This window comes from Parus major, chromosome 5, assembly GCF_001522545.3.
Source record: "Parus major isolate Abel chromosome 5, Parus_major1.1, whole genome shotgun sequence".
In the NCBI taxonomy this organism is placed as follows: Eukaryota; Metazoa; Chordata; class Aves; order Passeriformes; family Paridae; genus Parus; species Parus major.
The window spans coordinates 6,373,042-6,385,997 of NC_031774.1; the positions used below are offsets into that span (position 1 = coordinate 6,373,042).

The 12,956-nt window shown below is 64.7% G+C and overlaps 4 protein-coding genes across 21 annotated transcripts in view; 2 read left to right on the forward strand and 2 right to left on the reverse strand.

Moving 5' to 3' along the window:
- The first annotated feature begins 187 nt into the window (after positions 1-187).
- SLC43A3 (solute carrier family 43 member 3) lies at positions 188-5,573 on the forward strand. 6 transcript variants are annotated; one of them, XM_015631916.3, is made up of 13 exons: positions 188-1,179; positions 1,609-1,856; positions 2,206-2,335; positions 2,498-2,544; positions 2,629-2,705; positions 2,801-2,893; positions 3,092-3,231; positions 3,372-3,478; positions 3,846-4,004; positions 4,075-4,188; positions 4,426-4,612; positions 4,851-4,974; positions 5,324-5,573. In XM_015631916.3, exons 2-13 carry the CDS (start codon positions 1,670-1,672, stop codon positions 5,477-5,479), a joined length of 1,521 nt encoding a protein of 506 aa, XP_015487402.1. In that variant the 5' UTR covers positions 188-1,179; positions 1,609-1,669; the 3' UTR covers positions 5,480-5,573. The 6 variants fall into 6 exon arrangements, with proteins under 6 accessions (XP_015487402.1, XP_033371168.1, XP_015487398.1 ...); XM_033515277.1 differs by lacking the exon at positions 1,609-1,856 and adding an exon at positions 2,038-2,049; XM_015631912.3 differs by lacking the exon at positions 1,609-1,856.
- A 65-nt stretch (positions 5,574-5,638) lies between these two features.
- LOC107206249 (proteoglycan 3-like) lies at positions 5,639-7,949 on the reverse strand. 5 transcript variants are annotated; one of them, XM_033515280.1, is made up of 6 exons: positions 7,374-7,949; positions 6,913-6,985; positions 6,656-6,747; positions 6,416-6,550; positions 6,031-6,145; positions 5,639-5,755 (listed from the first exon to the last, which is right to left on the reverse strand). In XM_033515280.1, the coding sequence occupies exons 1-6, from the start codon at positions 7,854-7,856 to the stop codon at positions 5,697-5,699; spliced, it is 957 nt and encodes a 318-aa protein (XP_033371171.1). In that variant the 5' UTR covers positions 7,857-7,949; the 3' UTR covers positions 5,639-5,696. The 5 variants fall into 5 exon arrangements, with proteins under 5 accessions (XP_033371171.1, XP_015487404.2, XP_033371170.1 ...); XM_015631918.3 differs by having other exon boundaries at positions 6,031-6,142; positions 6,656-6,780; XM_033515279.1 differs by having other exon boundaries at positions 6,656-6,780.
- A 46-nt stretch (positions 7,950-7,995) lies between these two features.
- LOC107206250 (proteoglycan 3-like) lies at positions 7,996-9,870 on the forward strand. 2 transcript variants are annotated; one of them, XM_015631921.2, is made up of 6 exons: positions 7,996-8,319; positions 8,634-8,726; positions 8,812-8,990; positions 9,059-9,193; positions 9,398-9,512; positions 9,705-9,870. In XM_015631921.2, exons 2-6 carry the CDS (start codon positions 8,666-8,668, stop codon positions 9,761-9,763), a joined length of 549 nt encoding a protein of 182 aa, XP_015487407.1. In that variant the 5' UTR covers positions 7,996-8,319; positions 8,634-8,665; the 3' UTR covers positions 9,764-9,870. The 2 variants fall into 2 exon arrangements, with proteins under 2 accessions (XP_015487407.1, XP_033371175.1); XM_033515284.1 differs by lacking the exon at positions 7,996-8,319 and having other exon boundaries at positions 8,533-8,726; positions 9,401-9,512.
- A 180-nt stretch (positions 9,871-10,050) lies between these two features.
- TNKS1BP1 (tankyrase 1 binding protein 1) overlaps positions 10,051-12,956 on the reverse strand; it is a 9,130-nt gene continuing 6,224 nt past the window's right edge. For 5 of the 8 annotated variants that reach the window (XM_033515273.1, XM_033515270.1, XM_033515272.1 and 2 more), the window contains 7 exons: positions 11,993-12,943; positions 11,557-11,875; positions 11,216-11,345; positions 10,975-11,111; positions 10,657-10,817; positions 10,491-10,556; positions 10,051-10,345 (listed from right to left, as the gene is read on the reverse strand). In XM_033515273.1, the coding sequence (XP_033371164.1) occupies positions 10,496-10,556; positions 10,657-10,817; positions 10,975-11,111; positions 11,216-11,345; positions 11,557-11,875; positions 11,993-12,943 (1,759 nt within the window). In that variant the 3' untranslated portion in view covers positions 10,051-10,345; positions 10,491-10,495. The remainder of the gene's footprint in view (positions 10,346-10,490; positions 10,557-10,656; positions 10,818-10,974; positions 11,112-11,215; positions 11,346-11,556; positions 11,876-11,992; positions 12,944-12,956) is intronic. The other 3 variants (XM_033515271.1, XM_033515268.1, XM_033515269.1) reach the window with 3 other exon arrangements.

Below are 12,956 nucleotides of genomic sequence, written 5' to 3' on the forward strand. Positions count from 1 at the left end.
GCTCCCCCCGGGCCGGCCCCCCCGGCTCTGTGCAGGTTAATCTTTAGCTGCTGGTCACTGTAATGAGGCCTCATTACCCGACATTACAGCAGGCAGGGGAGCGGGACAGGCCCTGGACAGTGACACGGTGACGGGGGCTCGGTGCAGCAGAGCCAGGCTGTGGGCGGGTGGGGGAGCGAGGTGGGGGGACACGGAGGACAGTGACCTTGACACTCAGCTGTGGGGCACGGGGGAGTCCCAACTGCATGTGTGGGGTGACCTGTTGTCAGCCTCAGCTCTGTGACAGCCCCCAGTGCAGTGCAGTGCTTGGGGTGGCAGCGTCCCCAGGAGACACCACATGGTCCCCAGCAGTGTGAGGGGATTCCTGGAGACATGGCAAGATCCTCAGGGGCGTGGCAGGGTCCCAGAGATGTGACAGTGTCCCTGAGAACTGTGCCAGGGTCCCCAAGGGAGGGCCCCAGGGGCTGTGCTATGGCCCCGGAGGGGTGTGTCACCATCCCCCGCAGTGTGCTTGTGTCCCCAGGGGCTGTGCCAGCATCTCCAGGGATTGTGCCAGTTTCCCAAGCACTGTGCCAGGCCCTGGGAGGAGGGAGGGTGTGTTGGTGTCCCTGAGGGGGTGCCAATGTCCCCAGGGGCTCTGCCAGCGTTGCCAGGAAGAGTGCCAGTTTCCCAAGGGCTGTGCCAGGTCCCCAGCAGGGTGCTGATGTCCCTGGGGCGAGGTGTGTTTTTGTGGTGTCCCCAGTGCTCACCAGGGTGTGCAGCAGTGTGCCAGTGTCCCCATGGCTGCCCGGGTCCCCTGGGGATGCTGGCGTCCCTGGGATGATGTTGGTGTTCCCAGGGGTGTGTTGTCTGTGTTGTCATCAGAGCACACACCAGGATGCCCAGCAGTGTCCCCAGGATTGTGCCAGGTCCTGCCAGGCTGGCTCAGGGCAACAGGGACAGCACAGGGTGGGGGGTCCTGGCACAGTGGGAGGACCGAGTCCCCCTCGGGGGCCGGAGGTGCTATCAGGGGCCCGAGGCACTATCGGGGACCGGCAGCCTGGGGGACCAAGTGTGCTCCTGGGAGATTAGGGGCGGAATCCATGGGGGTGTGGAGATGCATCCCAGCCACACTGCCGGGGTTCAAACTCCACGGCGGCGAAGGTGACGGTGACAACAGGAGGGCCTGGCCTCGTGCAGGTGGGTGAGGGGTGCAGCACGGGAGTCAGCAGGCACGGTTGTGTGTGCAGGTGTGCATGCCTGTGTGTGCACCTGTAAATACGTGTGTGTGTGTGCCTGTAACCAGGTGTGTGTGCACCTGGACACGTGTGTGCACTTATAAATGTGTGTGTGTGCCCACAAACGAGTGTGTACCTGTAAACAACAGTATGCACCTGTAAATCTGTGTGTATCTGTAAAGAGCTGTGTGCCACATGTCAACAGCTGTCCCCCTGTGTGTGAGCCCTGGCCCTGTCTCAGCTGCTGTGGCCAGGGACAAGGGGCAGGGCTGGGGCCACGGTGGCCTTTGCCCAGGTGGCCACATGCTGCCACGTGCCCCTGTGCACCCCAGGTGTCCCTGTGCCCCCGGTGGGTGCCAGCATGAGGACGCCCAGCCTTTGTCACCCACAGGCTCAGCGAAGACACCCCAGGCTGGTGACAGCCCGGGCCAGTGGCCGCCTGGGCAGGGGACATGGCGGGGGGCGCGGGGCTGGCCAAGCGCCTGGGGACCCTCCTGTCAGGGCTGCTGGAGTGCGGCGCCTTCTGCGGCATCATCTTCGGCTGGGCCTCCCTCGTCTTCGTCCTCAAGGACCTGGGCTACTTCGAAGGGCTGTGCCAGCCCTCTGCCACCCCCAGCCCCAACGTCACCCTGGGGTCTGGTATGGACCCCCACCTGTCCCCATGGTCCCCTGACTCGTGACCCCACCGTCCTGATGCCCCGTGCTGCCCCATATCCCCCCTGTGCCTGTGCCTGTGTCTTTGCTGCCTGCGATGTCCTGACGCCCTGCAGTGTTCCGTGTCCCTGCCGTCTCCAAGCCCATGTGCCTACTGTCCCCCCAGTCCACGTCTCCGGTATGGTCACGTCTGTGGTGTCCCCACATCCCCAGTGTCCCCTGCATCTCCGCTGATCCGTGTCCCCGGGTGCCTGCGTCCCTGCATCCCTGGTATTCCCGGTGTCGCCATGTCCGTGTCTCCGTGTCCCCATGCCCCACTTATGGCCATCCCCAGACTGCAGCGGGCAGGATGAGCAGTTCTCTCTGGTCTTCACCATCGGCTCCTTCATGAACAACTTCATGACCTTCCCCATGGGCGTCGTCTTTGACCGCTTCGGCACCACAGCTGCACGCCTCATCGCCATGTGAGTCCCAAGCCGGGGGGGACACGGGGGACGGGGCTTGTGCTGGGGGGATACTGAGAATGGGTCATTATTGGGGTGGCCTGGCTCCCAAGGGGCTGGGGTAGGGGAATCACCTGTGATTCCCAGGATCCTGTCCCCACGTATCACCGCTGTCCACTTTAGCTCCCTCTACACTGGCGGGACCCTGCTTGTTGCCTTCTCCACCCCAGGTGAGTCCCTGTGGCCCGGGGGTCCCCAGCCCTGGAGGGGGTCTCTTCGGTAACCCCTGTCCCCACTGACCCCTGTGTCCCCAGAGATGGCGGTGCTGCTCTTCCCGGCCATGTCCATGCTGTCAGTGGGTGGCATCCTCCTCATCCTCACCAACATGCAGGTGGGTCCCCCGGCACCCTGACACCCACGTGGCGGCAGGACAGCCAGCCTGGCACGGGAGGGCTCTGATGGCACACGGGGGGCTCTCGGTGCCAGGTGGGCAACCTGTTTGGGAACTACCGCTCCATCATCATCACCCTCTACAACGGGGCCTTCGACTCCTCCTCCGCCATCTTCCTCATCGTCAAGGTGGGTGCGAGGGACGCGGCAGTGGCAGCAGGGGAGGGCAGAGCTGGGAACAGTTGGGTGACATCTATGGACATATTGGGGACATAATCTGGGACACAGCTGAGTCACTGCTGGGGGTACACATGGGGACAGACCTAGGGCCCGAGCAGGTGGCCGGTGGCAGCTTGTCTCTGTCCCTGACTCTGTCCTTGTCCCCAGCTGCTGTACGAGCGGGGGCTGTCCCTACGGGCCATGTTCCTTTTCCTGGCGGCCTGCAGCGCCTGGCACCTCCTGCGCACCCTCTTCCTGATGCCGCGCACCCGCATCCCCTACCCGCTGCCCCCCGACTATGACTACGGGTATGGGGGGGCTACCTGCGCCCTGCTGGGGCTCTGGGGAGAGGGGTGGCTGGGTCCCACCCTGTGGGCGGGTGGGTCCCGTCCCCTGGGCAGGTCCAGCCTCACCAGCTGGCCGCAGGGTGACACAGGCGCTGCCGCAGGCTGCAGTGCCGGGGGCGCTCCCGCTCCTACCGAGCGCACAAGGACAAGCAGCCTCCGGGAGAGGCCGGAGCGGAGGAGACACCCCTGGAACCCGCCACAGCTCGAGGTGCCGGGAGCGGGAATATGCTCGCTGGGGGTGGGGCTTTGGCCAGATGGGCGTGGTCACCGCCGGGCGGTGGGCGGTGCCATGTAAATGAAGGGCGTGGTCTGGCGTGGCTATGCATGACGTATTGGAGGGCATCGTGCATATGCAGATAAAGGGGCGTGGCCTCCTTGTGGTGGGCGTGGTCTATTAATGGGAGCGGGTGGAGGACCGGTGGATGCAAATGAAGGGGTGCTGGGTGTGGCTGTGTGCGGGCGCGGTGTCACATCGGAATGGGCATAGAGGTGGCTGTGAGGCCCCAGCGGGTGGCAGGGACAAGGTGTGGCCTGGGGTGTGTGTCTGTATGCGCCCCGCCCTGACACCTGCACAGGTGGGGACACCCCCGGGACGCCGTTCCGGGCCTGCGCCTGCTCGTGGCTCTTCGCCTGGCACGTGGCCTGGCTCTCGGTGATGCAGCTGCGGCACTACCTGTTCATCGGCACCCTCAACCCGCAGCTTGAGCACCTGGCGCGCGGGGACCACGCCCTGGGTAAGGCATCGAGGCGGGGGGGGACACGGCGGGGACCCCCAGGGCCCGCCTGACGCTGTCCCCCCCACAGTGAGCACCTACACCAACGCCTTCGCCTTCACCCAGCTCTGCGGGGTGCTCTGTGCCCCCTGGAACGGCCTCATCCTCGACCGGCACAAGCGGGGAAAGGGCCCCCGCCCCGAGGGTAATTGTCCCCGCACCCCAAGGACCACGGAGCCCCCAGCTTCATGCCCTGAGGATAATTGACCCCCAAGGCCCTTCACCCCAGGTGGAAGCGCACTCCCTGGCCCCACACTATGGGGGTAATCCCAGTCCTGTGGTCCTTGTCTCCTATACCCTCATTGCTGCCGTCACCCCACGCACGAGAGAGAAGGGGCACAGAGGGGGCTGTGTCCCCAAGCTCTGACCCCCATGCCCACAGGGATCCTGGCGGCCCTGGCAGACCTGCGCTCGGCGGTGCTGTCGCTGGTGGTGACGGTGGCACAGTGCCTGCTGTTCTCCGTGTTTGCCGCCGTGCCTGTCCTGCCCGTCCAGTTCGGCACCTTCGTGCTGCAGGTCATCAGCCGCTCCTTCCTGTACGGCGGCAACGCCGCCTTCCTGGCCATCGCGTGAGTGGGGACAGCCACAGCCACCGGGCACGCAGGGCTCAGGGTGGCAGGGGACGGCGACACGGTCGTTGTGGCAGGGGACAGGGTGGCATAGTCAGAATGGGGCAGCAGGGGGTGGCAGTGGCGAGGGAGGATGGCAGGGGACAGGGTGGAGGTGTTAGGGGACAGGGTATCGGGGAGGGGCTGTCAGGGGTCAGGGTGCCAGGAGAGTCCTGTTGGTGACCTGGGTGCCTGGCAGATTCCCCCCGCAGCACTTTGGGAAGCTCTACGGGCTGGCCATGGCACTGTCGGCGCTGGTGGCCCTGCTGCAGTACCCCTGTGTCGCCCTGGTGCAGGGGCCGCTCCAGGGGGACCCCTTCTATGTGAGTGTGCTCTGTGGGGCCCCCGAGTGAGGGGTGGGGGGGCTGCTCCACGGGGAAATGGGGGTCCTGCCCTGGGAGGGAAGGGGTCTTGCCACATGGGAAAATGGGGGTCTCACCCCATGGGAAAATGGGGATCCCGGTCCTGTCCATGAGAAAATGGGGATGCTGTCCCAGCAGGGATGGAATGATGAGGTCTTATGCCATGAGAAATGAGGGTCCTGCCCCAGAGAGGGATGGGTGCCCTGCTCCTGGGTAAATGGAGGTGCTGCTCCAAGTGTCCTGGCCTAACACAGGGGATGAGGGAGGGCAGCCCCCCAGCCCCCTGCCCTGACACTCTTCCCCTCTGCAGATGAACGTGGGGCTCATCGCCGTGGTGCTGGTGGCCTTTGTCAGCCCCGTGGTGGTGGCCCGCGAGTGCCAGCGGCGAACCAAGGAGCTGGGGATGGCTGCCGCCCCCCTGGCAGCACCCCCCAGCACCGAGATCCACGCCGAGACCCCACACTGAGCCCCACAGCCAGCACACCATTTTTGTAGCAGCCTCGGGGTGCTGTGCCAGTGGGGTTGGGGGGTGGGGATAATAAACATCGCTGCCCCCTCCACTTGCCGTGCTGCCCCCACGACCCCCCAGCGCTGTCCCCAGGCCCCTGGTGCACACAGACACAGCTCAGGGTACCTCTGCTTTATTGGGAAAGGAGCTGGGATGCCATGGCAGCACTGGGGGCTCAGTACTGGCAGATGAAGGGGCGCAGCTGGAGGCAGAAGCGGCTTCTCCAGAGCCCATCTGGGGAGAAGGACAATGTCAACGCCATGGGTGGTTCCTGGAGCCCCCCAGTACCCTGCAACCACTTCCAGTGCCCCCTATATCCCTGCCTTGGCTCCCCCAGTGCCCTGTAACCCCTCCCAGTGCCCCTCCCACTGCCCTCAGTGCCCCCCTCAGTTCACCCAGTGCCCTGTAGCCCCCTCTCCACAGTATTCAGTGTTCCTCTGATGCCCCAGTAGCCTGTGCTCCCCTCCCCAGCACCCCCAAGCCTGGACACAGTGGGTGGGTGACCTTACCTCGGACGCTGAGGGTGGTGCAGGTGGTGACAATGTGCAAGGGTTGGGTGGGCGCCCAGTTCGCGTAGTTCCAGGGGCTGGAGTCCTCCCAGTAGGACTCCCAGTTCCCTGCCTGCTGTGCCAACACTTCAGTCCTCAGTGACAGCCCCCACCACCCCTACCCAGCCCCTCGACCCCAAAAACCAGCCCCAACAGCCAATACGCAGCCCCTCTTGCCTCCAAACCCAGCCTCCAGCCCCAGTATGCCATGCCCAGGCTCATCCCCCAGGAAGCAGCCCCAGCACCCAGCACCCCACTCCCTCACCCCCCAAAGCAGCCCCCAGCTGGTCTCCTAGCCAGCACCCAGCACCCCTTTGGCAGCCCCTTGTCCCCGTTGTCCCTTCACCCTTTTGCTGGTGACAGCTCCGATCCAGGGTGAGATGACGATTTTGTAGGTTCGTGCCAGTTTGTGCAGCTCCTGGTTGCGGGAAGCGCTGTGCACCGAGGCCAGCTGACCCCGGTACACATCCTGGCAGTAGCGCTGTGGGATGGGCACGGGCTGGCACCAGGCACTCACCTGTGCCCACGGGCACCTGCGGGCAGTGCTGGGTACCCCCTGCACCCCCCATGCCCCCCGTCCCCTCACCTGGGCTTTGGCATAGGTGCGCAGCTTCTTCACCACGGTGTAATACAGCGGGGGGGTCTCACCAGCAGGGACCCCCTGCAGCTGGCGGGGGGCTGCAGGGCAGAGGACAGGTACCTGGGGTCCCTCTGCCAGCCCCAGCCCCAGACATGTGGTGTCAGCGGGGTGGGCACAGCGCTGGGGTGGCAGGGACATCCCAGGGTGTTCCTGGGGGCGGGCAGGGCCGTGGGGGACACTCACTGGGGCAGGGGGACACTCACCAGGGTGGCTGGCAGGGACAGTGCCCAGGAGGGCCAGAGCGAGCAGCAGGCAGGGCCACATGGCAGTGGGACACTGAGGACACCACCAGGATTCTCTGGAGGTGCCTCAGCCCTGTCACCCTTGGCCACCCCCCACCATAGTCCAGAGCCCCCTCTGCCACCCTTGGTAACAGTCTGTTCTCTCTGTGGCCCTTCTGCCATCCCCCATGTCCCCACTGTCCTTCTGCCACCCCCAGTCCCACCTTGTGTCCCTCATCCCACCCCTCTGTACCCCATATCCCCACTGTCCCTCCACCATCCCCTGTGCCACTCCCATGTACTCCTGGCATCCCAGAGACCCCTTGTGTCCCCCTGACACTGTGGTCCCAGCCTCAGGGATGCCCACCTCTGGTCCCCACCCCAGCAGCCAGGGGCTGAGCCCACTCTGATGTCCCCCTCCATGTCCCTGTCCCCATCCTCACCTGGAGGCTCTGGGGAGCTCTGCCCATTGTCCCCCTTATAGGGGTGACAGGGCCACATGTCACCACCACAGCCTTGCGCCACCCAGCTGGCTCTGGGGACACCATGGGGACGTTGGGATGACACTGGGGGGTGGGGGGAGTCCCTGCCTGCAGTGGGACACATGTGGCCCCCAGGAGGGGGGGCTGCAGGTTGGGGGGTGCACAGGGGTACCCAAGGCAGAGGGTGAGTGTTGGGACAGTGAAAGGGGCGGGGGTGCAGGGGTGGGGGCTGCTCCAGTTTGAGGGGTGCAAGGCAGGTGTATGGGGTGCAGCATATCCTGGAGTGGGGGTGCTGGGGGTGCAGGGGGGATGTTGGGGTGCTGATACCATCTCCCGCTGGCCACGCTTGCCCAAGAGCCATTTCCTTCTCAACGGCTGTGGCCCCCTGGGTCCAGCCTGGCCGTTTGCCCACAGACCCCCTTGAGCCCCCCCTAAACCTCCCATGTCCCTGACCAGCTCCCCTGGCCCGCAGCTGAGCACCACACTGGGGACTCAGCACGCCAATCCTCATCTCCATGCCCTGTGCACACCTGCACCCCAAACCCTCCAGCCTCTGTACCCCAACTTCTCTGAGCCCCTGTACTGACAACCTGTGCCCCAACTCCCGCAGCCCCCTCCCCACACCTTGCACCCCAAACCACCACATCCTCCTCTTCATGCCCCCGCACCCCGTCCCCTGGACCGAGCGCACCCCAATCACTGGCTGGGCAGGGTGCTGGCAGAGCCCCCCCTGGGATGTCCCCCACCCTGTCCCCAGCAGTTGGTGGTTGGGGGTGTCACAAGACTGTGGTTGGGGACACGTGTCCCTGTCACTGATATAAGGGTGGCAGTGGGTAAAGCCCCCTGAAGACCCAGGTGAGCAGTGGAGACAGGGGCATGGGAGTGGGCTCAGCCCTCAGCTGCCAGGGTTGGCATTCCTGAGTTTGGCATTGGGGGACTCTGGGGTGCCAGGGGTGGGGGGGACATGGTGAGGGACAGAATGGCACAGGATGCCCAGGGGAGGGAGTGACACAAGGGTTGGAAGTGAGGAACTGGGCACATGGTGGGCACGGGAGGGCTGGGGTCTGTGGGGGTGGCACTGGGGATGGCAGAGGGACAGTGGGGATATGGGGGGTTTCTGAGGGGACTTGGGGAGGACAGTGTGATGCTGGAAGTAGCAGAGCAGCACATGGGGGTGTCCCCAGGGTGGCTGAGGGTGATGGGGCTTTGGGATCTCCCAAGGGCGCTAGTGGTGTTCCCAGTGTCTCTGTGCCATGTGGCCCTGCCTGCTGATTGCCCTGGCCCTGCTGGGCACAGTTCCTGTCAGCTGCTCTGGTGAGTGCCTCCCACCTCCCCACCCCCCGACAGGGACATCCCAGGGACACCCCTGATCTCAGGGTGACCCAGCTGGTGTCCCCAGCTCTTGCCAGCCCTGCAGTGGAGGACGAGGAGGATGTGACAGAGCTGGAGATGCCCAAGGAGTACAGCGGGTGCCTGGGGGCCAGAGACAAGCAGGCACTCAGTGTCCCCATCATGCCGGGCACCGCCACCTGCCGCTACGTCGTCATCTCCCATCCCCGAAGCTTCCGTTGTGCGCAGGTGGGATGGGGTGGGTTGGGTGGGGGGTGGGGGCACCAGTGCCCCCTGTGACAGCCATGTCCCTGCAGCACATCTGTGCCCGGCGCTTCCACGGGCACTTGGCCTCGATCCACGATTCCCGCACCAACAGCTTCCTGCTGCTCCTGGCGCGCCAGCGCTCCATTGCTGGTGAGGTCTGGATCGGTGCCGTCAGCCAGCCCGCTGTAAGGACCCCCAACCACGTGTCTACCACCCTGGCCTCAGGGTACCCTGTCTCCTCCCAGTGTCCCCAGTGCCCACCCCGGGTGTCCCAGCCCCACCCCACAATTCCCAGTGCACAACCTGGGTTCCCTAGTGCCTACCCTGGATGCCCTGTTCCCATCCCACTGTTCCCATTGCTGGAGGTCCCCATACCTTTTCTCCCCTAGCAGACCCCAATCCCGAGCTGCCACTGGACTGACCGGAGCCCCTGGAACTACAGCCGGTGGATTCCCGGGCACCCCCTGCCCGGCCACCGCTTCTGCACCGCTGTCTGCACCAACGGTCAGTGGGGGCTCCAAGGGAGGGGTCCAGGGGGGCTCAGGGGTAGTCCCTGCCCATGACGGGGGGAGGCTGCTGAGGGGCTCAGGATGGGGAGGTGACACTGCGGGGCTGGTACCTGGGGCATCTGGGGGGTTATCCCTTGGGGCTGGAGGGGGGTCCCTGGAGGGCCGATCTCCACTCTTCTCTCCCCAGATGGGCTCTGGAGGAGCGTGCGCTGCAAGAAGCGGCTACCCTTCATCTGTGAGATATGAGTGGCTCAGCCCCCCTGGATACCCCCAGGCCTTCCCCACATCTGCTCCCCCCCGGGGGGCTGCACCCCCTCCTTTGGAGTACAATAAAGTCTTGCTGTCGGCACCCACTTGGTGTTTGGGCAGGGCCAGGGGCCCGGGCTGGGTGCACCCAGGGTGGGCACAGAGTGGTTTTGGAGGTGTCCCTTGTTTCCTGCACAGCTCCAGTGTGGGCAGTGGCAGTCACATGGTCCCTCTTCAGGGATCTCTGTGATCCTCACCCATGGGCCAGGAAAACAGCCAGGACTCTCTGAACTGACCAGCGAGGTTTTATTGTCTGTGGCAGCGGCACCATGAGCCGGACCCATCGCCCTGTGTCCAGGGCCATACACGAGCAGGGGGGAGGGGAAGGGGGAGGCTCGTGCCCACCCCCAGCCCCCTGGGGATGAAGGACCGGGGTACATTGGGGGGATGGGGAGGAGGTGTTGGGAAGACAGGGACCCTGCGAGCTTGTACAAAGTGCATAGGTAGGTGTGTGTGTGTGTCCCTATGGTAGGGGACAGCCTTGGTCCGGGGACAGTGGTCTGTCAGCATCGGGGAGCGAGCCTGGAAGTGACACAGGGGGGAGGGGGTGAGGACCCTGCAGGGGTCTCAGCCAGGGCAGAGAGGAGGGAGGGGGCTACCCCCAGCAGTGCAGACATGGAGAGCTGGGGAGGTGTGTCCCCAGCACTGCCTCAAATCCCACACTCACCCCACTCAAGGCTTCTTCCTTTTCAGCTTCAGCGCTTGCAGCCAGTTTGGGGCAGAGGCCTCAGATCTGGGGTATTGGCAGAGTTTCAGCATGAGCCCCCCAAAACCTGTCCCGGGACCCAGACTGATCCCCTCAGCCTCCATGAAGATCCTGGCCCCACACTCACCCTGAGGATTTCTCTGGCTTGGGAGGCAGGGTCGGGGGTTTCACACCAGGGATCTTGCAGGACTTAGAGCGCTGCACATGGGGGTCTTTAGGAGGGGTCCCCTTGCTGTCCCCTGATGATGTTCCCTCTTCAGCCGAGCGGTTGCGACCCCTCAGCTTAGCCTGGGGGCAGAGAGAGGTCAGGGAGAAACACAGAGCTCTGCCAGCCACGTCCCCCACTGCCTCCTCCCTGTCTCCCAGGCCCCAGCCCCACCCTGCCTCAGTTTCCTTGCGTTCTACCCTCTCTTTCACCTTGCAGTCAGGAGTCCAAGGGACTCACCTTGATGGCAGAGGCGCTGAGGCCAGGAAAGAGAGGCACCTTGACCCCCTTGCCCGAGGGTGAGCCGCGCATCCGCCGGCTCCGGGGCTCCTCTGCTGCCTCCTCGTCAGAGGACACTGCCAGGGCTGGCCGGGGCTCTGTGGGCACACAGGGACAGTGTCACTGTCTGTCCTGGCACACTGCCCATGACAGTGTGCCAGGACAGACACCCTGCTCCCATCCCCATCCCCGCTGGCCTCACCCGTGGAGTCTCGGAAGATCCAGCTCTCCCCCTCAGTGGCAGTGGGACGCAGGGATGGCGCCCGGTGCTGGCGCTTGCGGCCCAGGCTGGCCTTGCAGCGAAACACGCTGCTGTCCAGGAGTTCTGTGTCCTGCCAAGCCCAGGGGACAGATCAGAGCTGGCACAGAGAGCCCAGGGACCCCCTATCCCAACCAGCACACCCACAGCCTCCACAGTAGTGCTGGAGGCCCTCAATCCATGGCTGTCCCTAGGGGCAGAGATGCCCCATCCAGACACGTCCTGTGACAGCCAGGCAGTCCTAGGCCATACAGGGTGATTAGAATCTCCCCACTTCCACTCACCTCTAGAAGAGGAAATTCCTGCCCCTGCTCCACGGACCCCTCGGCCTCGGGGGCAGCCAGAGAGAGCTGCTGCTCCCCCAGCCTCAAGGAGCTCTCCCCATCTGGGTCGTCTGAGGGCTGTTCCTCACTTCCTGTGTCCACTGGGTTCCCACTGACAGCCTCTGGCAGCAGAGGGGGAGCCCTGGGGCTCTGTGGGGCAGTGGCTGGCTTAGAAGGATCCCTTTCCTCCTCAGAGGGGCTGGGTGACTCACTCCGGGAGGGCTCCACAGATGGAGGATCACCTGGAATGTCACCCATCAAAGGGCTGGGGGCCAACCTGCTTGGGAGACAAAACCCCAGAGTTGCTCTAGCCCGGGGTAACACAAGCCCTGCCCCAAACCCCTGTCTGCCTCAGGAGAAGCTCCTCCCTCCCTGCCACCACCACCCTCCTCCTTACCCATGCTCTGTGTGGGTGTCTCCTTCCAGGCTCCGCTCCCCCACACCAAGGTCCCGGCTGCGGGCAGCGCAGCGGGCACTGAAGGCGCTCGCCCACTCCTGGCGACTGGCCTCAGCATCCTGTGGCTCCACACTCCAGCTGTCCAGGTCCTGGCTCCAGCAGGCATTGCCCATGTCCAGAGAGAGATCCCTGTGCAAACCTGCCTGGGGCTGTGGCAGGACCCTGGACATGGAGCCATCAGAGGCTCCGGCACTGCAGGGGTCTGGCACCTGCTCTGTCCCAATGACACCGAACTGGTTCTGGCACTTGGCTGCTCCAAGCTCCTCAGCCCAGTCCCTGCTGCTGGAGCTGTCACGCTCTGGCTGGTGAGCACTGCCCCAGGTGGGCTCCTGGGCCGGGGGATCGGGGCAATGGGAGCTGGGCATGTCCTCCTCACCAATCCTGATCAGTCCTGTCTGCCCGACACTACCCACAGCGGGCCAGCTCAGCTGGGCTGGGATCAGCTCCTGCTCTTCCTCCCTGGGAATCACAGAGCTGTGCTGCCCATACCACGCTGCTCCACTGGGGCTCAACTCTCTGTCCTGGGCCTCCACATCCCTGGTGCTGGATCTGTCATCCCAGACACCTCTGCTGGCACTGAACAATTCCTCATTCTGGGTCTCTGTGTCCCTGGTGCTGTGTCTGCCATCCCTGGCTGGCCTGCTGGATGTGAATTCACTGTCCTGGGTCTCCAGGTCCCTGCTGCTGGATCTGTCACCCCAGGCTGCTCCACTGGGACTGAATTCATCCTGGTTCTCCAGGTCCCTGGTGCTGCATTCACTGGCTTCAGCCAGCCTGCTGGGGCTGAACTCCTGGTCCTGGCTCTCTGTATCCCAGGCTGGCCTGCTGGGGCTGAATTCCTGGTCCTGACTTTCCAAATCCCTGGCACTGGATCTGTCACCCCAGGCTGGCCTGCTGGGGCTGA

Coding starts and splice junctions, on each gene's coding strand:
- SLC43A3 (XM_033515277.1), top strand. CDS start 780: ATGGCTGCCCGGGTCCCCTGGGGATGCTGGCGTCCCTGGGATGATGTT. Junction 2,706..2,800: donor TCATCCTCACCAACATGCAG/GTGGGTCCCCCG, acceptor TCTCGGTGCCAG/GTGGGCAACCTGTTTGGGAA. Junction 3,232..3,371: donor CCCCCCGACTATGACTACGG/GTATGGGGGGGC, acceptor GCGCTGCCGCAG/GCTGCAGTGCCGGGGGCGCT.
- LOC107206249 (XM_033515279.1), bottom strand. CDS start 7,856: ATGGGAGGTTTAGGGGGGGCTCAAGGGGGTCTGTGGGCAAACGGCCAG. Junction 6,551..6,655: donor GCACCTATGCCAAAGCCCAG/GTGAGGGGACGG, acceptor CCCATCCCACAG/CGCTACTGCCAGGATGTGTA. Junction 5,756..6,030: donor CACCACCCTCAGCGTCCGAG/GTAAGGTCACCC, acceptor CCTTCTCCCCAG/ATGGGCTCTGGAGAAGCCGC.
- LOC107206250 (XM_015631921.2), top strand. CDS start 8,666: ATGTGGCCCTGCCTGCTGATTGCCCTGGCCCTGCTGGGCACAGTTCCT. Junction 8,727..8,811: donor AGTTCCTGTCAGCTGCTCTG/GTGAGTGCCTCC, acceptor TGGTGTCCCCAG/CTCTTGCCAGCCCTGCAGTG. Junction 9,513..9,704: donor CACCGCTGTCTGCACCAACG/GTCAGTGGGGGC, acceptor TTCTCTCCCCAG/ATGGGCTCTGGAGGAGCGTG.